This window comes from Chiloscyllium plagiosum, unplaced genomic scaffold (assembly GCF_037043375.1).
Source record: "Chiloscyllium plagiosum isolate Xiang-an unplaced genomic scaffold, Cpla_swu_hap1 HiC_scaffold_1, whole genome shotgun sequence".
Classification (NCBI taxonomy): Eukaryota; Metazoa; Chordata; class Chondrichthyes; order Orectolobiformes; family Hemiscylliidae; genus Chiloscyllium; species Chiloscyllium plagiosum.
In genome coordinates, this window is record NW_028270139.1 from 121,634,659 (window position 1) to 121,659,848 (window position 25,190).

Here is a 25,190-nt window from a genome sequence, read left to right on the forward strand (position 1 = left end):
ACTTCTGGCTAAATTGTACAACATGTGAAAATTGATTTGAGAAAAAAAAAGCCCAAGGGATATTTAATTAGATTTCAATTTAACTACATTTTTTGAGCAAAATTGATTTTCTCCTGTAAAATCCAAATGTTGAATAATAAATCAGACAAATTTAAGGAGACAGAGTTCATTCAATTTTAAAGAATAAATTCTTGAGCAAAAATCAATGTGAAGGTTTGTTGGGAGGGACTGATGTGAATACCTAGGAGTTGGAGGAGTGTGGTTTTCCCACTTTCTACTGTAATTTGTTGGAGAAATCAACAAAATTATGGATAAACTATACACTTTGAGATTTATTTTTATCATTGCTCCTTGTCCAAAGTCTAAAATCAATTTGAAGGGGTAGGAGAGTTTTTTTTGAAAACTCATTGTTCTATCTTTATTCATCTTTGGGTTTCCTCAGGACCTCTAACAGACTCCCTGGTATGTCTTGCCATGATACCACTGACATAGGAATCCTCCTATGAGGACTCCTCTTGAGCTAAGCCAGAAAGTCGTGAGGTGACGGAAGGATTCAGCTGTCCAGAGGCTGCATTTTCTGATGCTGCAAATTGAGGGAGAATACTTCTGGCACATGTATAGATGCACCCAGTGACAGAGATGTGGTTAAGACTTGCCAGTTTTGTTTACCAATCCCATGAAGTTCTGAAATGCTTCTCGATGATGGGAACACTTTAACAAAACTTGTCTTCTGTGGGGGTTCAGCTGATATGCCTGTTGCATGAACACTATGGCCATGAAATTATATGTCAGCTTTGAGCATGCTCATTTCTCATTTAATAGTAATTCTGCTTCCCATAATGTTTTCAGTTTGATTCAAATGTGGATCAAATATCATCCCTGATGCCTTGTAGTCTTTCCAAGATATTTCTCAGTGCCCCCTGAAATATTTCAAGTGCAAATATGATGCTAAAAATGTAAACAGTTAAAGCAATACAATCGAAATGGTGTCATGAATCTTGTTAAGAGTTTTGATTTTTAAACAAATGGTAACCTTCACTATTAACATTCAGTTTAATGAAAATGGTACTCTTTGCTGCTTTGTTGAATTTCATCTACCGATGCTATAGCATGGATATTGTCTTATTTATTTGTAATAGGTCCACACAAGTTCTTAATGAGACATTTGGTGTTGGAATTAGTATCATGCCGGAACACCAATTTGCCAAATCGATGAAGCATTGCTTCAATTTTTGTTTCACTCTTTTCAAAATGGTTGTTGACTTTTCGAGGTATGCTTGGCTTGGCTTCACCTCAAAGCATTATGGTAAGCTTTCATTCAGTCTTGCTGCTGGAAGTGTTCTCAAGCTGCTCTGTCTTGCTGTTCTCAACATCTTTTGTTGTGTGGAGAGTTTTGGAGAAGGTTGGGTACACCGCATTGCTCAACAGAAAGTGCTGGACACAAAGATCTTTTCAAAGTAATTGTTTATTCACATTCTGCTAACTATGTACACTTGGATTTATCATGAAATCTAGATTGTTGTTTGTCTTTTCAGAGTGTCTGGATTATCATATGATCTATTGCATCACTCCTGACATAACTACCTATTTATATCGTCACGTATGCTCTGCCATAATCTGGGGTGACACTTTCAGTACTGAAAGGAATGCTGCATTTTCTTAAGTACTTCCAGATCACATGTAAATCAAGTCTGATTGTACAGGATAATGCAAAATGTTTTGTTGCAATATTCACACATGTCCTGGTGAATATTTATCCCTTACCAAAGCTGGATTAACTAGTCATTCATCTTAATTCGCATTTTAAGAACCTTGTTAGCGTCAAAATGGTTGTTACATCTCCTAAATAACAACAACAACTGCACTCAAAAAAAAATTCATTAGCGCTGAAATGCTCGGCAATTGTGGGAGGATATGATAAGTCACAAGTTTTAAAATAGTTATTCATTTAGTCTAACATGAAATGTTAAACTGTTTTGTTATATACACATTTACTACACAAATAAAATATGACAAATGTCTGATGGTTTATTTTGTTCAGGTTACCCTAATGTAATGGGTTACTATTAAAGGTTGGCTCATTATTGTTTTGTGGAATCTGATGATTAGACAACATGGAAACAATAAGCTTGCAATTTTTTTTAATGAGTGATGGTCATAGAAATAAATTTTAAATTACACAGGGATGAGAATAGTGCTATTGACAACAAAATTCTAGCTCAATCTTTTTTAAAAAAATGAGTAAGTGTTAAGAGAAGATTTGTAAAGAGCTAGTTCTGTATCTAATAGAATTCATTGTTTTGTTAGGTATTGTAAGTGAACAATAAAGACTGAGAAAAGAGGAAACAGTGTATTGTAGTAGGCACTGTTATTGCAAATGTCAAAGATAATTTGAAGAGTCTAACAAGGACAAAAATGACAAAGCCAAGAGGTCCTCCAAACCTTGGGCTAAGGTTTCCATCATGGAAAGTACTTCCATAGGAGATGCCAGGGGCCATCACCATTCTGTACGTTTTCAACTCAAGTTTTTGATGACACTAAGTAGCAAGTCATTTGGAATTGAAAGTAAAATGGCAAGCATTACACATTAATCTAATTGTATTGCTGGATTTTTAGGGACTGAATATCTTCACGTTTGCCACTCATGAATCCCCATTTGCCAGATGAAAAGAGAAAATAAAAATGGAGAAGAAATAAGAATGAAACCATGCTTTAAAAACAAAATTTTTGTCAGTTTACACAGTTCCTTGTGGAGCACTGCAACATAAATAAGAAAATCAAACAGTCACCAGAAACTCACAAATCCAGAAAGAAAACTTTTAAAAATTGAATCAAAATAACATTGTCCAGGGTGACAATACACCAAACCCCTGCGGTGCCCACCAGTCATTAATGGCCAAATCCAGCCAGCGGGCACTGCATGCTCCATCTTGATGGACACCTAAATGCAAATGTAACCATGGACGAGGGAGAAACAGTTGGGGAATACAGCCCCCTCCATGGCCCACCTACCTGAACGTATTGGTGGTCACTTTTGTGGACAAAGGAGCAGGCCCACAAGGAGGACTCCTGATCAGCTCTGCAACAAACACAGACTATTTAAGAGTGGGCCTGTCGAAGGATAGCGTAAATGCAATGCCATGCAGTACTTGCATAGGAGATGTCAGAGATTATCACAATGTACATGATCAGTAAGCTTCACACAGTTAGGAAGGAGAGATCACATCTGGAGTGAGACACAGTCCGAGTTCATGGAATTTGTCAGACAATTTAGGAATTCGATACAGAGGGTAAGAGATGCTTATTGCTTTTTTTGGCTCATAGTTTTTAAGATTCTTTTTTTTAACAGGATAAATTGAAGGCCACAATCAGGGGCCAAACACAAAAAAGTGACATCACAGGAAAACCATAAATTCATGGTTGATGATAGTCAAATTAGAGACTGTGCATCATAGGCTATTTTCAGATTGATGGTAAAGAGGAAATATTTTACAGGCTACAATCGAAAAGACCTATAAACACCAGTATGATTTAAAAAAAAAACAGATTATGATTGAAGTAATTAAAATAGAGATGCTGTGTCATGTGATGTGTTATTTCGGCATGGTGAGGGAGTTGGTGGACTCCATTGTGGTTCATAGTGACCACATCTGTACCAAGTGTTGGTTGCTCAAGGAACTCTGGCTCAAGGTTGATGACCTGGAGTCTGAGCTTTGAACAATGTAACATATAGGGAGGGAGAGAGTTACCTGGGTGCTCTGTTTCAGGAGTCAGTCGCATCCCTTGGATTAACTACTTCCAATTCGGTCAGTGGTCAGGGGCAGGAGTGTGTGATTATGAATGAAGCAGGTCGAGGGTACCAGGAGGTAGTGCTAAAGGAGACTCAACCCTTGAGCTTATCTAACAGGAAACAAGAATTTCAAACCTATGTAGATGAGAGTAGAGGCTGCTGGAAGGATGAGCAAACTGACCACAGCACTGTGGTAGAGGGAGCTGTTCAAGAGAGGCAGAGAAAAGAGAAATGCGGTTGTATTTGGGGATAGTATAGTGAGGGCAATAGACTCTGTTCTCTATGGCCAGGATTAAGCATCCCTAAGACTGTGTTGCCTGGCTGGTGCTCAGGTTCATCAAATCTCTACACTGCAGGAATAGGCCCATTGAGTCTGTACTAACCCTCTGAAGAGCATCCCACCCAGACTCAATCCCTCACCCTAAGTCAGCACGCTCCCATGCTAAATCCACCTGACCTACAGGTCCCTAAACACTATGGGACAATTTAGCATGGCCAATTCCCCTGACATACATATTTTTGGACTGTGGGAGGAAACCTACTCAAACACAGGAAGAATGTGCAAACTCCACACAGTCGACAGAGGTGGGAATTGAACCCAGGTCCCTAGCTCTGTAAGGCAGCAGTGCAAGCCACTGAGCCACTCTTATGATACACTCCCTGTTCAGGATATCTCATTTGGTCTGCAGAGGAACTTGGAGTGCAAGGGGAAAGATCTAGTTGTCAGTATCAATAATATAGATAGAAAGTGGAAAGAGATTCTGTGGAGAAAATATGAGTAGATTAGATTCCCTACAGTGTGGAAACAGGCCCTTCGGCCCAAGAAGTCCACACCATCCTTCTAAAGAGTAAAGCACCCAGACAGTGGGTGGAAACCTGAACACCCGGAGGAAATCCGCACAGCCATGGGGAGAATGTGCAAATTCTTCATTGATAGTTGCCCAAGGCTGGAATTGAACCTGGATCTGTGAGGCAGCAGTGCTAACCACTGAGCCATCACCATGTAGATAGTGGGTAAGATAAAAAGCAGCAAAGAAAAGGGAATAATATCTAGATTACTGCCATGAGCAAATTGGCACAGGATCAACAATATTAACGAGGTAAAAGCATGGCTCAAAGATTAGTGTGGGAGAAACTGGTTTGAAATCATGGGGCATTGGCACCAGTATTGGGGAAGGAGGGAGTTGTTCAAATGGGTTGGGCTCTACCTGTATCATGCTGGGGCCAGAGTCTTTGTGAATCACATAACTAGGGCTATGGATCAAACTAAATAGTTGGAGGGTGGGGGAAAGAGGGTCAGTAGCATGGAAAATTATGTGGGGAGGGGTCAGCACAGGTTATTAAAGTTTCCAGAACAAATAATAGAATAAACAGTTTGGGAATGGTCTGGAAGCTAACTTCATGCACAGCAGATAAGGGAACAACAATGACAAGGAGAGCAGTCAATAGAGGACTGAAGGTGTTGGACTTAAATGCAGACAGTATCCGAAATAAAGTAAATGAGCTTGCAGTACAGATTGAAATTGGCGGACATGATGTTGTAGGTATTACAGAGACATGGCTGCAAGGGATCAGGGCTGGGAATTAAACATTTAAAGATATCCTGTTGAAAGGATAGGCAGATAGGCAGATAGGCAGAGGGAGCAGAATTGCCTTGTTAGTAAAAAATGAAGTGAAATCGATAGGAAGAAGTGATATTGGGTACAAAAGTGTAGAATCTGTGTGTGTAGAGTCGAGGAAGCACAAAGGAAAAAATTCAGTGATGGGGAGTGATAGGTGTCATGGAGCATGATAGGTGCCCTGGAGCAACAGTCAGGATGTGGGGAAGAAAATAAGTCAGATGATAGAAGGGCATTATTACAGTAATCATAGAGGACTTCAATATGCTTGTGGACTGGGAAAATCAGGATCTTAGTAGATCTCCAGAAAAGGAATTTGTGGAACATCTATGAGATGATTTTTTTTTGGAGCAGCTTGTGGTAGAGCCCACTCAGGAACAGATTCTGGATCAGTGGTGCTGGAAGAGCACAGCAATTCAGGCAGCATCCGAGGACAGGCAAAATCGACGTTTCGGGCAAAAGCCCTTCATCAGGAATAAAGGCAGAGAACCTGAAGCGTGGAGAGATGAGCTAGAGGAGGGTGGGGGTGGGGAGAGAGTAGCATTGAGTACAATAGGTCAGTGGGGAAGGAGATGAAGGTGATAGGTCAGGGAGGAGAGGGTGGAGTGGATAGGTGGAAAAGGAGCTGGGCAGGTCGGACAAGTCAGGGGATCGAGTTGCTGGAGGTTAGAAGCTAGGATGAGGTGGGGGAAGGGGAAATGAGGAAACTGTTGAAATCCACATTGATGCCCTGGGGTTGAAGTGTTCCGAGGCGGAAGATGAGGCGTTCTTCCTCAAGGCGTCTGGTGGTGAGGGAGTGGCGGTGGAGGAGGCCCAGCACCTCCATATCCTCGGCAGAGTGGGAGGGGGAGTTGAAATGTTGAGCCACGGGGCGATTTGGTTGATTGGTGCGGGTGTCTCGGAGATGTTCCCTAAAGCGCTCTGCTAGGAGGCGCCCAGTCTCCCCAATGTAGAGGAGACCGCATCGGGAGCAACGGATACAATAGATGATATTAGTGGATGTGCAGGTAAAACTTTGATGGATGTGGAAGGCTCCTTTAGGGCCTTGGATGGAGGTGAGGGAGGAGGTGTGGGCACAGGTTTTACAGTTCCTGCGGTGGCAGGGGAAAGTGCCAGGATGGGAGGGCGGGTCATAGGGGGCGTGGACCTGACCAGGTAGTCACGGAGGGAACGGTCTTTGCGGAAGGCGGAGAGGGGTGGGGAGGGAAATATATCCCTGGTGGTGGGGTCTGTTTGGAGGTGGCGGAAATGTTGGCGGATGATTTGGTTTATGCGAAGGTTGGTAGGGTGGAAGGTGAGCACCAGGGGCGTTCTGTCCTTGTTGCGGTTGGAGGGGTTGGGTCTGAGGGCGGAGGTGCGGGATGTGGATGAGATGCATTGGAGGGCATCTTTAACCACGTGGGAAGGGAAATTGCGGTCTCTAAAGAAGGAGGCCATCTGGTGTGTTCTATGGTGGAACCGCTCCTCCTGGGAGCAGATACGGCGGAGGCGGAGGAATTGGGAATACGGGATGGCATTTTTGCAAGAGGTAGGGTGGGAAGAGGTGTAATCCAGGTAGCTGTGGGAGTCGGTGGGTTTGTAGAAAATGTCAGTGTCAAGTCGGTCATCACTGATGGAGATGGAGAGGTCCAGGAAGGGGAGGGAGGTGTCAGAGATGGTCCAGGTTATTTAAGGTCAGGGTGGAATGTGTTGGTGAAGTTGATGAATTGCTCAACCTCCTCGCGGGAGCACGAGGTGGCGCCAATGCAGTCATCAATGTAGCGGAAGAAGAGGTGGGGAGTGGTGCCGGTGTAATTACGGAAGATCAACTGCTCTACGTAGCCAACAAAGAGACAGGCATAGCTGGGGCCCATACGTGTGCCCATGGCTACCCCTTTGGTCTGGAGGAAGTGGGAGGATTCAAAGGAGAAATTGTTAAGGGTGAGGACCAGTTCGGCCAAATGAATGAGAGTGTCGGTGGAGGGGTACTGTTGGGAACGTCTGGAGAGGAAAAAACGGAGGGCTTGGAGGCCCTGGTCATGGCGGATGGAGGTGTAGAGGGATTGGATATCCATGGTGAAGATGAGGCGTTGGGGGCCGGGGAAACGGAAGTCTTGGAGGAGGTGGAGGGCGTGGGTGGTGTCTCAAATGTATGTGGGGAGTTCCTGGACTAGGGGGGATAGGACAGTGTCGAGATAGGTAGAGATGAGTTCAGTGGGGCAGGAGCATGCTGAGACAATGGGTCGGCCAGGGTGGTCAGGCTTGTGGATCTTGGGAAGGAGGTAGAACCGGGCAGTGCGGGGTTCCCGGACTATGAGGTTGGAAGCTGTGGGTGGGAGATCTCCTGAGGTGATGAGGTTCTGTATGGTCTGGGAGATGATGGTTTGGTGTTGGGGGGTGGGGTCATGGTCAAGGGGCGGTAGGAAGAGGTGTCCTCGAGTTGGCGTTTGGCTTCAGCGATGTAGAGGTCAGTGTGCCAGACTACCACTGCGCCCCCTTTGTCCGCTGGCTTGATGGTGAGGTCAGGATTGGAGCAGAGGGATTGGAGGGCTGCGCGTTGTGAGGGTGAGAGGTTGGAGTGGGGGAGGGGGGTCGACAGGTTGAGGCGGTTAATGTCCCGGCGGCAGTTGGAAATGAAGAGGTCGAGGGCAGGTAATAGGCCAGCACGGGGTGTCCAGGTGGATGCAGTGTGTTGGAGGTGGGCGAAGGGGTCCTCGGAAGGTGTGCAGGAGTCCTGATTGTGAAAGTAAGCTCGGAGGCGGAGGCGACGGAAGAATTGTTCGATGTCACGGCGTGTATTAAATTCATTGATGCGTGGACGGAGGGGGACGAAGGTGAGTCCTTTGCTGAGGACTGATCGTTCGTCCTCAGTGAGGGGGAGGTCTGGGGGGATGGTGAAAACTCGGCAGGGCTTGGAGCTGGGAGCTGGTGTGTGTGTAGAGCTGGGAGTGGGGTCGGAGCCAGTACCTGGAGTGGGTGTGATGGTGGGGGGAATGGGGGTAGAGTCATGAGCAGGGGTAGTGTTCCCCTCGGGGTTCTGGGGGGTGGGGATAGTGACAGTGGGGTCTGTGGGGGGCGTGTCAGCAGAATGCAGGTGAGTGGCGCTGGTGGGGTCGGAAGTGGTGGCAGACACGGCAGTAGGGGTGGCAGAAGTCACTGAGCGTGTGGCATCGGCGATGATGTGAGGGGCGGAAGTGGCTGTGGGAGTGGCCATGATGGGGGCAGAAGTGACATCATCAATCAGCGTGGGGGTGGTAGCTGCATCAGCCGCATGGCTAATGGTGTTTCCAAGGCCAGGGGAATCTTCTGGAATGTTCGAGGAGCGCTGGTTATGGAGGTGGGTAGATAAAAGTTTGTTGTACTTACAGTTTTTGATGTTTGAGATGGAATTGAAATACTGTTTGTTGAGAGTATGGATTCTCCTGAGGATGTAGTACAGAGTGGGTCCTTTGCAATTCTGAGAGAGTGTGGCCCTCAGCTGAGGCAGGGCAGACTGTAGAGAGGTTAGGTACCGGCGCATTGCTGCAAGCGTGGAGCGGAGGATCTTGATGGAGAACCGTTGCTGGTGTTTTTGAATCTGTAGTCTGTACTGTTTGTCCTGTTCGGGTCCGAACTCTGCTGGTTTAAAGGTGGTCCAGAGTCCGGAGTGTGGGGTGAGTTGGTTATGGAGACAGGCACTGAGGAAGCAAATGTGGCTGTGATAGCGAGTTTGTTTCAGGACATGGTTGAAGAGCTTCAGGGCTGAGGAAATGACCTGGGAGTTGCAGTGAGAGAGAGACTCCCTGAGATTCTTGTAGAGAGAGGAGGAAAACTTCTTCAAGGCAGGCATCCTTGCAAGAGGATTCGCAGTAGGGTTAAAATCACGAGGTAAAAACAATGACTGCAGATGCTGGAAACCAGATTCTGGATCAGTGGTGCTGGAAGAGCACAGCAATTCAGGCAGCATCTGAGGACAGGCAAAATCGACGTTTCGGGCAAAAGCCCTTCATCAGGAATAAAGGCAGAGAGCCTGAAGCGTGGAGAGATAAGCTAGAGGAGGGTGGGGGTGGGGAGAGAGTAGCATAGAGTACAATAGGTCAGTGGGGAAGGAGATGAAGGTGATAGGTCAGGGAGGAGAGGGTGGAGTGGATAGGTGGAAAAGGAGCTGGGCAGGTCGGACAAGTCCGGACAGGTCAGGGGATCGAGTTGCGGGAGGTTAGAAGCTAGGATAAGGTGGGGGAAGGGGAAATGAGGAAACTGTTGAAATCCACATTGATGCCCTGGGGTTGAAGTGTTCCGAGGCGGAAGATGAGGCGTTCTTCCTCCAGGCGTCTGGTGGTGAGGGAGCGGCGGTGGAGGAGGCCCAGCACCTCCATATCCTCGGCAGAGTGGGAGGGGGAGTTGAAATGTTGAGCCACGGGGCGATTTGGTTGATTGGTGCGGGTGTCTCAGAGATGTTCCCACTCAGGAACAGGCAATTCTGTATTTGGTGATGTGTAATGAGGCAGTCTTGATTAGGGAGCTTAAGATGAAGGAACCCCTAGGCAGCAGTGACTGTATTATGATAAAATTCATTCTGCACTTTAAAAGGAAGGCACAGCAGAAATTCATCAGAATCCCTATAATGTGGAAAGAGGCCATTAGGCCCAACAAGTCCACACCCACCCTCCAAAGAACATCCCACCCAGACCCATCCCCATCCCCTTACCCTGTCCCTGTAACCTTGCATTTCCCATGGCTAACGTACCTAACCTACACATCCCTAAGCACTGTGGACAATTTAACATGGCCCATCCACTTAATTTACACATCATTGAGGGAGGAAACAGAGCATCCAGCAGAAACCCACACAGACACGGGAGAATGTGCAAACTCCACACAGACAGTCGGCAGAGGGTGGAATCAAACCCAGCTCACTGGTGCTGGGAGATGGCAGAGCTAACCACTGAGGTTCCGTGCCATCCAAGGAAGAAGAAACATATTAAGAGGAGGACAAGACAACCATAGTTGACAAGGGAAGTCAGGGTTAGCATACAAGCAATAGGAAATTCATACAATGTGGTGAAGACTAGTTGGAAGCCAGGGAATTGGGAAATATTTAAAATAGAGCAGAGAATAACTGACACCGCAATAGTTGGATGTGGAGGCTGGGGGCATGGGGAATGAAATATGAAAGTACACTAGCTAGCAATTTAAAGAAGATTGCAAGAATTTTTTTCATTAACATTTGAAAGATAAGATAAAGGCAAAAGTGAATATTGGAAAATGAGGCTGGAGAAGTAGTAATAGAACAAAGAACAAATAAAATTTACAGCCCAGGAACAGGCCCTTCAGTCCTCCAAACCTGAGCTGATCCAAATGTACTGTCTAAACCTGTCAGTCAATTCCTAAGCATCTGCATCCCTCTGCTCACCACCTACTCATGCATCTGTCCAGATGCATCTTAAATGAATCTACTGTGCCTGCCTCTACCACCTCTGCTGGCAACACGTTCCAGATGCCCACCACCCTCTGTGTGAAGTACTTGCCACGTGTATCCCCCTTAAACTTTCCACTTCTCACCTTAAAAGCATGACCTCTCGTTATTGAATCTTTCACCCTGGGAAAAAGCTTGTCTCTATCCATCCGGTCTATACCCTTCATGATTTTGTAGACCTCAGTCAGGTCCCCCCTCAATGTCCTTTTTTTCTAGTGAAAACAAACCTAACCTACTCAACCTCTCTTCGTAGCTAGCACCTTCCATACCAGGCAACATCCTCGTAAACCTTCTCTGCACCCTCTCCAAAGCATCCACATCCTTTTGGTAATGTGGCGACCAGAACTGTACACAGTATTCTAAATGTGGCTGAACCAATGTCTTGTACAATTTTAACATGACCTGCCAGCTCTTATACTCAATACCCTGTCCAATGAAAGCAAGCATACTTTATGCCTTCTTGACCACTCTATCCACCTGTGCAGCCACCTTCAGGGTACAATGGACCTGCACTCCCAGATCTCTCTGCTCATCAACTTTTCCCAAGGGTCTTCCGTTCATTGTATAATTCGCTCTAGAATTAGTCTTGCCTAAATGCATCATCTCACATTTGTCTGGATTGAAAGCCATCTGCCACTTTTCCACCCAACTCTCCAGTCTATCTATATCCTCCTGTATTCTTTGACAGTCCCTTATGCTTTCTGCTACTCCACCAATCTTCGTGTTATCTGCAAACTTGCTGATCATACCAACAGTGCCCTCTTCCAGATCATTTATGTATATTACAAACATCAGTAGCCCCAACACTGACCCCTGTGGAACACCACTGGTCACCTTTCACCATTTCGAGAAACTCCCTTCAATTACTACTCTCTGTCTCCTGTTGCTCAACCAGTTCTTTATCCACCGAGTTAGAACACCCTGCACACCATGTGACTTCACTTTCTCCATTAATCTACCATGGGGAACCTTATCAAATGCCTTATTAAAATCCATATATATATGACATCAACAGCCCTTCCTTCATCTATCAACTTGGTCACTTCCTCCAAGAACTTTATTAAGTTGGTAAGGCATGAACTCCCCCACACAAAACCATGTTGCTTATCATTGATAAGCCCATTCTTTTGCAAATATAAAGAGATCTTATCTTTTAGTACTCTCCCCAGCAACTTTCCCATCACCGACATCAGGATCACTGGTCTATAGTTAGCTGGAATATCCCTACTCCCCTTCTTGTACAGGGGGACAACATGAGCAACCTTCCAGTCCTCCGGCACCTCACCTGTATTTAAGGATGCCATAAAGATATCAGTCAGGGCCCCAGCTATTTCCTCTCTCACCTCCCTCAGCAACCTGGGATAGATCCCATCCGGTCCTGGGGATTTGTCCACCTTAATAACCTCTAGCCTCCCCAACACATCTTTCCGACTTATGTCAACGTGATCCAGCCTAATCAAACTTCTATCTCTAATCTCAAAATTGATTATGTTCCTGTCCTCAGTGAACACTGATGCAAAGTAATCATTCAGAATCGCACCCATTCACTCAGGTTCGACACACAGTCTTCCTTCATTATCTTTTAGTGGACCAACCCTTTCTCTAGTTACCCGCTTGTTTCTTATATAAGAATAAAATGTTTTAGAATTCTGCTTAATTCTGCTCGCTAAAGCTATCTCATGACCCGTTTTAGCCCGCTTGATTCCTCATTTAAGACTTGTCTACTCTTCCGATATTCTTCCAGTGCCGGTTCTGTTCTTAGCTGCCGAGACCTTATGTACGCTTCCCTTTTCCTCTTGGCTAGTCGTACAATTTCTCCTGTCATCCACGGTTCACGAATCTTGCTCTTCCTATCCTTTGCCTTCAACGGGACATGCCTATCCTGCATTATGTTTAACCTATATTTGAAAGCCTCCCACATCTCAAATGTGGACTTCCCTTCAAATAGCTGTGTCCAACCTACGTTTCTGAGCTCCTGCCTAATTTTGATACAATTGTCCTTGGTCCAGTTTAGTACTCTTCCCTTAGGATCACTCTCTTCTTTATCTACGAACATTCTAAAACTTACAGAATTGTGGTCACTGTTCCCAAATAAATCCCCCACCGCAACTTCTATCACCTGTCCTGTCTCGTTCCCCAGCACCAGGTCCAATATGGCCCCTTCCCTCGTCGGACTATTGACATGCTGCTCTAGAAAACTCTCCTGGATGCTTCTTGCAAATTCTACACCATCCAGACCTCTGACGTTAAGTGTTTCCCAGTAAATGTTGGGAAAATTAAAATCTCTCATCACCACTACCCTATTGCCTCTACATCTTTCCATAATCTGTTTACCTATTTGTTCTTCTACCTCACACTCACTGTTGGGAGGCCTGTAATAGAGCCCCAACAATGTAACTGCACCCTATTTCTCAGCTCCTCCCATAATGCCTCACTACCCAAGGTCTCCATAGTGTCCTCCTTTAGCACAGCGGTGATATCATCCCTGACCAGCAATGCAATTTCCACCACCCGACCTTTTACTTCTTCCCTGTCCTGTCTGAAGTATCTATATCCTGGAACATTTAGTTGCCAATTATCATGCCCTTCCTTCAACCAAGTCTCTGTGATTGCAATGATGTCACATTCCCAGGCACCAATCCAAGCCCTAAGTTCATCTGCCTTACACACTATACTCCTTGCACTAAAGTAGATGCATTTCAGGCCACCAGTTCTTTTGCGCTCATCTGCTCTCTGCCTATTTTCCCCTTATTAATGCTATCTTCATAATTCTTACAGTCTCCAGTCTCCACCTCGCTGCCTACTTGTTTTCTATTCTGGTTCCCAGCCCCCTGCCACATTAGTTTAAAACCTCCCCAACAGCAGTAGCAAAAACTCCCCCAAGGACATTGGTTCCAGTCTGGTTCAGATGTAGACAGTCCATTTTGTAATAGTCCCACCTTCCCCAGAACCGGTCCCAATATCCAACAAATCTGAACCCCTCCCTCCTACACCATTTCTCAAGCCATGTGTTCATCCTGCCTATTTTTTCATTTCTACGCTGGCTAGCATGTGGCACTGGTAGTAATCCCAAGATCACTACCTTTGAGGTCCTCCTCTTTAACATCTCTCCTAGCTCCCTGAATTCCTCTTTCAGGACCATCATCTCATTTTCTACATATACTGTTGGTGCCCATATGCACCATGACAATTCACCCTCCCCTTTCAGAATGTTCTACAGCCGATCGACGACATCCCTGACCCGAGCACCTGGGAGGCAACATACCATCCGGGAGTCCCATTTTCTGCCAAAGAACTGCCTATCTACTCCCCTTCTAATAGAACTATGACTATGGCCCTACGAGTCTTTTTCCTGCCCTTCTGAACAGCAGTGCCCACCACGTTGCCATGATCTTGACAACCGCTGCCCTCTCCTGGTGAGCCATCTTCCCCAACAGTATCCAAAATGGTATACCTGTTTTGGAGGGAGATGACCACAGGGGACACCTGCACTGTCTTCCTACACTTTTTCTGCCTTTTGGTCACCCATTCACTGTCTCCCTCAGCAATTCTAACCTGTGCTGTGACCAGTTCACTAAACGTGCTATCCACGACCTCCTCAGCATCACGGATGCTCCACAGTGAGTCCATCCACAGCTCCAGAGCCGTCATATGTTCAGACAAGAGCTTCAGCTAGATACACTTCTGCAAGTGTAAGAGTCAGTAATGTCAGGCACGTTCCTAAGCTCCCACATCAAGCAAGAGGCACATGCCACCGGTCTGAGGTCACCTGCCACTCTAAGCTTAGCTTTATATGAACCAACTAAAACCAAACAATGCACTTAAATATATGAAAAAGAAAGATAAGAAAGAAATAAAAGCCTTCCCTTCAAGAGTCTTTTTCTTCTGGTTTGTGGGGGAGGGTGGGGAGTGGGTGGGTGGGAGGGAGATACTGCACGTTTAGTATCTTGGGTTTAGCCTCTGCCCAAATATAAATTAAGCCCTTACCTTCACTCCACATTCTCTCCTCACCACTCTGTCAAAATGGAGGCCCGACTCCCAAGGTAAGTCCCTTTTTCAGTGGGAAAACTTACCCTTCCCGGCAGCCCTCGCTTCACCTCATCTTCTCTCCTTGCCACTCTGTCAAAAGGGAGCAGAGAAATGGCAGAGGAGCTGAATAGGTACTATGCATCAGTTTTCAGAGTGGAAGACACCAACAACATACCAGAACTTCAAGACAGTCAGTTGGTAGCAGTGAGTGTAGTGGCCATCACTGAGGAGAAGATGTTGGGAAGCTGAAAAGTCTGAAGATAGTTAAATTACCAGGAGCAGATAGACTACACACCCGAGTTCTGAAGGAGATAACTGAGGAGATTGGAGAGTCATTAATGGTGATCTTTCAGCAATCACTAGGACTGGGGAGGATTTCAGAAGACTGGAAAATTGCTGATGTAACAGCCCCCAATTAAGACAGGAGGCAGAAGACAGGGAAGTATAGGCCGGTTAACCTGACCTCAATTGTTGGTAAGATTTCTGAGTCCATTATTGAGGAATAGATTGTGGAGTACTTGGAAGTGCATGGTAAAATTGGGCTGAGACAGCACAGTTTCTTCAAGGACAGGTCATGCCTGACAAATCTGTTAGAATTCTTCGAGGACGTAACAAGCGTGTTGGACAAAGTAGAGCCAGTAGACATGATCAACTTGGATTTCCAGAAGGCCTTTGACAAGGTCCCACACAGGAGGCTGCTAAATAAGATAAGAGCACATTGTGTTAGGGACAAGGTACTGGCATGGATAGAGGATTGGCTGACTGGCAGAAGGCAAACAGTGGGAATAAAGGGGTCTTTTTAGAATGGCAGCTGGTGGCTAGTGTTGTTCCACAATGGTCTCTGTTGGGATCACAAATATTGACATACATTAATGATCTGGATGAAGGAACTAAGGGAATTGTTGCAAAGTTTGCAGATGACACAGAGAGGGGAGCGTCAGGTAATGTTGAGGATGTGTGAAGACTAGATGAGTGGGCAAAGAAATGGCAGATGGAATACAATATGAAAAAGTATGACTTTGGAAAGAATGCAGGTATAGACTATTTTCTAAATGGGAAAATCTGAAGCACAAAGGGACTTAGGAGTGCTGGTTCAGGATTCTCTTAAGGTTAACATATAGATTCTATTGGCAGTTAGGAAAGCAAATGCATTGTTTGACATTCATTTCAACAAAGGCTAGAATACAAGAGCAGAAATATACTGCTGAGGCTATATAGGGGCCTGGTTAGAATGTATTTGGAAGACTGTGTGTAGTTTTTATCTCGGATAAATAGACAAGGTCTTTTCCCTGGGGTGGGGGAGTCCAGAACTAGAGGACATAGGTTTTAGGGTGAGAGGGGACAGATTTAAAAGGGACCTAAGGAGCAACTTTTTTACACAAAGTGTGTTGCGTGTATGGAATGATCTGCCAGAAAAAGTAGTGGAGGCAGACACAATTACAACATTTAAAAGGCACTTGGATAGGAAGGGGTTAGAGGGGTATGGGCCAAATGCTGGAAAATGGGACTAGATTAGTTTCAGATATCTTTTTGACATGGATGAGTTGGACTGAAGGGTCTGTTTCTGTGCTGTACATCTCTATGACTCTATGACTGTAATAAAGGATATGTTGGCATTGGAGAGGGCCCAGAGGAGGTTTACAAGAATGATCCAGGAGGTGAAGGATTGTCACACGAGGAGCAGTTGAGGACTCTGCATCTGTATTCGATGGAGAAGATGTTTGCATGAAAAAGAGGATGAGGACCTGAGGGCTCAGAGTGAAGGGACAGCCCTTTAGAACGGGAAGAGAAGGCATTTCTTCAGCTATGGTCTTATGGCCTTCCGCACACATAAGGCGCCCATAAGTAGGACCGTGCAGCTGAATTGCAACCAAAAAATTAAAAGCAGGCTAATGCGAATGGATTACTCCACTTATTCTGAAAATCACGTCCTACTAAAAGGGCAGCTCATAGACCAGAACTAATAGAATTATTGATCATTTAATTCTTTCTCTTTAATATACATCATTGCTGCAAACCGGCACAGTGATGTGCGTTGTATCATTTCAATGATGAACTGATTATTACAGGAATCAGACACAGTTTCTCATTCCTCTCCTGGTTTAGCATTTTGCAACAAGCCTAAGAACAAGTTTTTCACACGGTATTCGTAGCAACTATACTTGTTAACGAAAGAGATGGTGGCTGTGTCTGTACTCTGTTGATGGAAATACAGCCCAGCAGAAAGGTCTTTGGGTGGGGTGAGAAGTACTTGATGTGATATTTTTTACCTAACAGTACAAAACATTTTCTTTTTCAGATAACATCTGCATTAAGGACAGAATGTCAAAAAAATTTTGCCTCACCTTGAAGAAATTGGGTCGATGTTCAATGGCAACAATTAAGACCCAATGTTGTTACACTTGCCAGAAATTGAGCAGCATGACAACGAGAAGAGCAGTACAGCGAAGTTTGAGCAAAGGAACCACTTCAGATTCATGAAAGAGATTGGAATTTGTATTTGTACTTTGACTAACTGGAACTGCACTCTTTTAAGCAAGGTTTTGAAAATGAGCCTACTTCCTTCAGTAAGGTGCTGTTTAAAATTTTATTGATCAATGCAGTAAGTCTTTACTTATTTGGCAAAGGAAATAGTTACTCATACAGAGCTATCAAGTCTCGCCAGATAAACAGTCTGAGTGCACATTGGTTTTCCAGTTCAGTCAGTTCTTTGATCTTTACAAGCTTAGTTTCCATCAAACAAAACTACACTTTTTTTTTACCTCAGCACTGACTGGGGATAATTACTGAAATGCCAGCGTAAGGGAAAGTCATATTTTCAGTTCGGCAGATTTTACTCTTTACCCTTAATTACTAGGGCACTGGAAAGTAAGTACTGATGTGCACCACATTATATATAAATACAATTTTGCAGATTGCCTCTGTTTTACATAATAGAACCTTCCTTCAATAACTCTGATGCAGTTGCTATCCTTTCATCTGCTATTCACTTTATTCCTCAAAGCAAAAATCCATTTCACATCCTCCCAAAGTGGCCATATTAACACTTAGGCATTTGGCAGTTGTATCATTTCCTCAGAAATATTTCTCCAGCAGTTGTAATGTAAAGATACAATGTAAATTTGAATGTCTTTTTTTTTAATCCTGCAGAGTCAGGATCACTATCTAAATGCTAAATGTTTAATGTATTCAGATTACCAACTTTAGTAACTCCAAAATTTACTGCTTACGCACATCATACATGCACAGAAATTTGTAGAAAGACATGCATTTTATTTAAATTACAAAGACTTTAGTTGCAAACCACGACACTAGGTTTGGTGTTAGATATCCAACATGGTATCTGTGGCCCAGACTTTTGTTGTAAGTACATAACCTAAACTAAGGTCTCCATACAGTGTCAAAAGCCCTGAAACCCAGACCATTATTAAGTATTCCTGATATCAAAATTGTTTTCTGATTAACTTCCTGCAGCAGCTGCAGCCATAGAACAACTCATATTTGCAAGGCATAGTCTAGTTTTAATTCTAAATATCCTTTCACCATTTTGTATCCACTGCTCAGGCCTGCAACAGTTTAACTGCAGGTGTAACATTGGTTACACATGACTAACATTTAAGCCAGCAAGCAGCATGAGGTTTGCATCAGGACTTGGGCAGGACTAACTGGACTAGCTTCGTACTCAATAGCAAAGGACCTTACAAATTCAAATTAGACTTCCATTCATATTTTTGATTTGTCTTGACTGTTTAGAGAATAGTAATGTTTGTAAAATGCTTGCTCCCTCAAAAGCTACACATCTTGGCTGGATTTTACAGAGACACAGTGGTCCTGGTGGCTGAGCTGAAATCAGTGGTAGGAACCTGTACCCTTCTGCTGGTTGCTCCACAGCAGTTTAACATCGGGAGCAGCAACATTTGCTTTGAATACATGGAGGTGGACCTACCTTATGGAGCTGCTGGTCACCAGCTCTGTAGTCCAAGCAGTGCCAGGCAGGTGTAATGGCTACTGCCGGAACTATAGGCAATCCTGAAGAAGGGGAGCCCAGATTTAGAACCAAGGCTGGGATATTGTAGGGCCTGAAAGGAAGACCCCAATGAAGGAAGTGAGAGGATTGTAGTGTTGGGGGTTTGAGAGGCTAGAAAAGGAGGGCATAGAGAAAAATAAGTTCTGGGCCATTTTGTCAACATCAGCCTGCTCAGTTTCATGGCATTGACCTCTCTCTCCGCCACAGGTAATGGATATTGAGTGGGCAGCCTAACACACCTCCAGTCGCTGTAAAATGTCACAAAGGCAGGAGGGTAGGGGAAGGACCACGGCTACTCAATGGATTTTATGAATTCTCCCCTACCTTTAAACTTACCAGCTGAGGAGTGTAAAATCCAGCTTTCCATATGGGTTTAATTGTATTGACATGCAGTGATTTATTATCTCTTGCATATAGATAGAAGAAGAGGTTTATGAGTGTGTTTTAACATTAGAGTATAACAAATGCTTCTTGATCTTGAGTCATAATTTTGCATAGTGCCTCTTCAGAGTGGTGCTACACAGACTGTGCCGATTTCACGGGTTACCTGATTGATGTGTGTGACATCATCACTCAGCAATATTATCGATAGAGAAGTCTTGAATCATTCAGGTAGAATCTCACAATGTGGCCTTCTGCCAGTGAATTCAGAAATTCTGTGCAGCACCGCTCTGAAGCTGTGAAGCATAAATAATCTTTTTCTCCATATTTTCATTCAGGAGAGAGATTTTGGCACTTAGACATTTCTTCGTCTTCTTCGTCTTTCTGTCACAAATGTGCAAACTAAATAAAGATAGTTCTGTGTATAGATGGTACAGCCAGAATTATAGTGGTAGTTCCTGCTTTCTAGGGCTTTTGCAACACCAGCTGGTAATGTTACTGTAAGACCTGAAATTTTCTCAAAAGCCCCAGCACCAGGTCAGATTGGATAATCAAACACGTTACATGGTGACATTTATCAAGGCTTCATGCTGGAAGGAGAACTTTGCAACTTTTACCTTTGATAGTTATTTTCATGGAGAATAGTTACTTAATGGAGAACAGATTTTAAGAATACTCTTTGGCATTGCAGTAACTGGTTCATGCCATTAGCTACTTATAGCACATTATTCTCAGAAGGCAGCAGATTACAGTTAAGTAGTGTAGCTGAATAGATTTAATCATTTTGCTTGAGTTCAGAAGCACTCTCTGAATTCTTTTCCCCGCTAAGGTCCATGATCGCAGATCTCTCCATTGATATCTTCTTACAATGACAATGGATGGTCATAATTGCAATTATCTTTCAATTTCAGATTCATCATTTGAATTCAAATTCCAGTAGCTGCTATCAGCGATTTGAACCCATGCGCTTAAACAATTAGCTTGGCCCTACTAGCTTTCCATATTCAGTGACATTCCCACTAGCTCTTCACTCAGGAGTTACTGCAAGTAAATGTCATTGGCATTATGACAGGACAAGAAAAGGCTGAGAAACATAGTTACAACACAGCATTTACTGTATGAACATGCAATGATCCCAGTGGGACAATGCCAGCACTGTAGCAGTCCATATATTTGTTATATTGAGAAAATGACCATTGGTGTCAAAAGATGCATCATTAAATTATAAATGGCAATCTTGTAATTTTCCATTTTGTTAAAAAGCACAGTTATGTTTTCAATGCTCATTACATATGGGATTTTGTACAGTTTTAGCTGATCCTACTTGAGTAGTTTTTTTTATTTTTCTTTTCTGTTGGGGAAACAAGGGAATAAATGTGAGTGCCCAACTGAGAAATTCTCCAATTAGACCTTGGCTTAGTGGAAGAAAAATTGGATCAGCCTGCCACCATCCAGCTGCATACTGAAAGCTCACAAGCTTTTCTGCCTAAGGACACTCACTATATTGAAGAATACTCATTTGGGTACAGAGGTCTTGGAGATGCCTCAGGAACAATGCTTAGCAAAGTTTTCAAATGTGGCTTGGATAAAATTGGCAAAGGAAAAGAGGAAACAGTTAGCATATAGCATATTTTGTAAATGCCCCTTAAACTTTACGAACAGTGCCAACCTGTCAGCAGAGAATGCTGAAAGCCTCACCACAGTAAATTACCTCTTGACTCGCTAAAATATGAATATCACTGGTTGTCTGTACTTGTCTGCAGGGAAAGCAGTTACTGACACCAGGTGCAACATGGTGCTATTGAATGATGGTGCTCCATTTATAAACAACTCAGCTCATCTTACTTAAGAATATGCTGCTGGCCAGCACGTCAGAGTTTAGTGTATTTTTCCCACTGGTGAAAAAATGCTAAGCCTTATTAGTTTTACTACTTTAAAAATAAATAGAAAAAAAAAGACTTTTAGAGCCTATTTACTCTTGCATTTGATATACTGTTATTACCGTGATACCAATTTATTGAGAATCTCTATAAGCCTGCCACACAATATTCAGACAGAGCACAATAATCCATGCATTAACTGTACTGAGCAGTGGTCATTAAGATTTTGGTTAAGTCTGTCCATGTGTGTCATGTTTTCTATTGAAAAATCATTGTTACAAAATTGCTTTCCTAATTGAGCGCCTCCTCCACTGAGAGCACGTGCAGTGAATTTGAGCACACATTTTCAATAATTTTCCATCCAATACAGAATATCACTCAATTACATCTACTTAAATTGCGGGGAAAAAATACACAATTATAGCCTTTCCATCAACATTGGAACTCATACTGGAAAACATGTTAACCTGTGGCACTGTGGGGTGGAACTCATATTTGTTACTGACACTTGTGTCACTGCTGATCACAGATGTAATTTGTGGAAGTGATTTAATTGCAGCAGAAAGGATATACATAGATGAAACATCAAAATGTATTCATTTAAGTGCAGCTTTTCTGTTGAATTTTGGTACAATGCGTTATCTGATAGAACTGGCAGAAGCTTGTTCTTCTTTCAGAAGCATGGAAATGAATTCAAGGTGCTTGCAAGAAATAGAATTAAATGTTTTATGGAAATCTCTGTTTACATCATGCCTCAGCAAAATATTATTATTCTATTAACTTCAAACAATATCTACTGTACTTTGTTATTGATTTTCTGTTGCATAAATCATTTAAATGCTGTGCAATAATCATTAATAAATTCATTGTTATCCTGGCAATATGTGGATTTTATTAAAATGCAAAACAGTTAAATGAATAATGAGCACCAAATGTCTTGGTTGCTGGAAGATTGGAATAAAAGCAGAAAATACTGGAGGGCTCAATAGGTCAAGCAGATATGCAGTGAGAGACAGTTCACATTTTCGTTACATAAACGTTCGTCTGAACTCAAAAGCAAAAATAAATTGCCGCTTGATTTTATTCATTTAAAAATTCTATTTTCATATCTATGCTAACTGCCACAAAAAGTTTTCAAAGAACAGACCATGAATGCTAACTGTAATAGAAGGATAAGAAATAAATAAATATGAAATTACAATAAATGCAGGATTACAGCAATCACATACATACATGAAAATATGGTACAATAAATCTTTAAAATAGGATACCACTTTCAATGGTAGCATTTCCATTATTACCAGAGCTTCTACTAAGTAAATTGAACAGATAGGAATTACCTTATCTTTGCATTCTGTAAGGCTACAATTCTGAAAGTGATGCAGGAGCAGAGCGACCTGGGTCTGTATGTGCATAAGTAATTAAAGGTGAGAAGACAGGTTGAAAGCACGGTTATTACAGCATTCAATATCCTAGGCTTTATTAAGAGGAAGATATAGCACAAGATACTGATACAGGGATGATCTGTCAGAGGAGAGCAACAGGAGTGGAACCATAGCTGGATCTGTTGTACACCAGGGAAGATTAAATTGCAGTAGCGCAGTAGAAATTGAGATGGCACAGCGATTAGCACTGTTGTCTCAATGCCAAGGACGCGGGTTTGATTCTAGCATTGGGCGACTGTCTTTTGCATATTCTCCCCATGTCTTAGTGAAGTTCCACTGAATACTCTGGTTTCTACCCACAGTACAAAGATATGCAGTTTAAGTGGATTGGCCATGCTAAACTGCCCATGGTGTGCAGGGATAGAACATAGAACAATACAGTGCAGGACAGGCCCTTCAGCCCTCAATGTTGCACCAACCTGTGAACTACTCTCAGCTCATCCCCCTACACTATCCCATCATCATCCATGTGCTTATCCAAGGATTGTTTAAATCTCCCTAATGTGGCTGAGTAAACTACGTTGGCAGGTAGGGCATTCCACGCTCTGACCACTCTCTGAATAAAGAAGCTGCCTCTGACATCTGTCTTAAATCTATCACCCCTCATATTGTAGTTATGCCCCCTCGTCCAAGCTGACATCATCATCCTAGGAAAAATGATTTGGAGATGCCGGTGTTGGACTGGGGTGTACAAAGTTAAAAATCACACAACACCAGGTTATAGTCCAACAGGTTTAATTGGAAGCACACTAGCTTTCGGAGTGACGCTCCTTCAGCAGGTCATAGTGGAGAGCTCAATCCTAACACACAGGATTTATAGCAAAAATTTACAGTGTGATGTAACTGAAATTATACATTGAAAAATTGATTGTCTGTTAAGCCTTTCATCTGTTAGAATACAGTGATAGTTTCACTTCTTTCATGTGTAAATCACAAAACCTTTTTTTTTAAAAAGTTGCATTCTCAGGTTAGCTGTTAACAATGGTGAAAGCTAGACAATGTGTTGAAGGTGTTGGCCCCCTGTGTTCTCTGTCTGTGCCATGATGTTTAGATTGATTCTAATCTAAAAAGTGAGATAACGGAGTTTTACATAAATTCATGCAGTTTTTGAGCTCAGAGTTCTACATGAATTCAGGCAGTTTTTGAGCAAAGTACAATGTAACCCTGCAAGTACAAATTCACCCCACATAATATGTGTGTGCATGTGGGTCTTTGTCTGTGTGTGTGTGTCTGTCTGGGTTGGGGGTTGTGAGTATGAGAAAGTGTATGTGTGCATGTGTAATGAGCGCAGACTGTCTTAAGTCTGTGAGGGGTGCATGTGTATGTGGGAGTGTGTGTGTCTGTAAGGGTGTGTTTGGTGTCTGTGTGCACGTCTGTGTATGTGTGTGTCCGTGTGTATGTGTGTATAGGAGTGACTGTGTGTGTGAGAGTGTGTGTGTGTGTAGGAGTATCTATGTGTGTGTATAGTGCAATGGTGGTCACCTGTAATGTGACATGAACCCAAGGTCCCGGTTGAGGCCCTCCCTATGGGTACCGAACTTAGCTATCAGCCTCTGCTCAGCCACTTTCCTCTGCTGCCTGTCCCGAAGTCCACCTTGGAGGATGATCACCCGAAGGTCCGAGGCTGAATGTCCTGGACCACTGAAGTGTCCTTCAACTGGGAGGGAACCCTCCTGTCTGTTGATTGTTGTGCGGTGCCCATTCATCTGTTGTCGTAGTCTTTGCTCGGTTTCCCCAATGTACCATGCCTCAGGGCATCCTTGCCTGCAACGTATAAGATAGACAACGTTGGCTGAGTCACATGAGTACCTGCCATGTACAAGGTAGGAGGTGTCCCCACGCGTAATGGTGGTATCTATGTCCACACTCTGACACGTCTTGCAGCGTCCACCGTGACATGGATTTGTCCTGAGATCCGGGCAGCTTGCTATGAACAACAATCTGTTTGAGGTTTGGCGGTTGTTTAAAGACAAGTAGTGGAGGTGTGGGGAAGGTCTTGGTGAGGTGCTCATCCTCATTGATAATGTGTTGCAGGTCACAAAGAACATGGAAAAAGACTTTCATTGTCTACCCTATCTAATCCTCTGGTCATCTTGTATGTCTCTATCAAATCTCCTCTTAGCCTTCTTCTTTCCAATGAGAACAGGCCCAAGTCTCTCAGCCTTTCTTCATAAGAGCTTCCCTCCAGACCAGGCAACATCCTGGTAAATCTCCTCTGCACCTTTTCCAATATTTCCACATCCTTCCCGAAATATGGCAACCAGAACTGTACACGATATTCCAAGTGTGGCCGCGCCAGTGTTTTGTATAGTTGCAGCATGATATTGCGGCTCCAGAACTCAATCCCTCTGCCAATGAAACCTAATAAACTGTATGCCATCTTAACAGAGCTGAAAATGTGTTGCTGGAAAAGCGCAGCAGGTCAGGCAGCATCCAGGGAACAGGAGAATCGACGTTTCAGGCATAAGCCCTTCTTCAGGAATGAGGAAAGTTTGTCCAGCAGGCTAAGATAAAAGGTAGGGAGGAGGGACTTGGGGGAGGGGCGTCGGAAATGTGATAGGTGGAAAGAGGTCAAGGTGAGGGTG

The 25,190-nt window shown here is 43.7% G+C and overlaps 1 protein-coding gene across 1 annotated transcript in view; it reads left to right on the forward strand.

Annotated features, from left to right (window-relative positions):
- Positions 1 to 22,035, forward strand: part of adamts12 (ADAM metallopeptidase with thrombospondin type 1 motif, 12) — a 569,649-nt gene extending 547,614 nt beyond the window's left edge. Inside the window, exon 24 of the mRNA XM_043680588.2 lies at positions 17,172 to 22,035. Coding sequence (XP_043536523.2) covers positions 17,172 to 17,353 — 182 coding nt within the window. The 3' untranslated portion in view covers positions 17,354 to 22,035. The remainder of the gene's footprint in view (positions 1 to 17,171) is intronic.
- Positions 22,036 to 25,190: the final 3,155 nt, after the last annotated feature.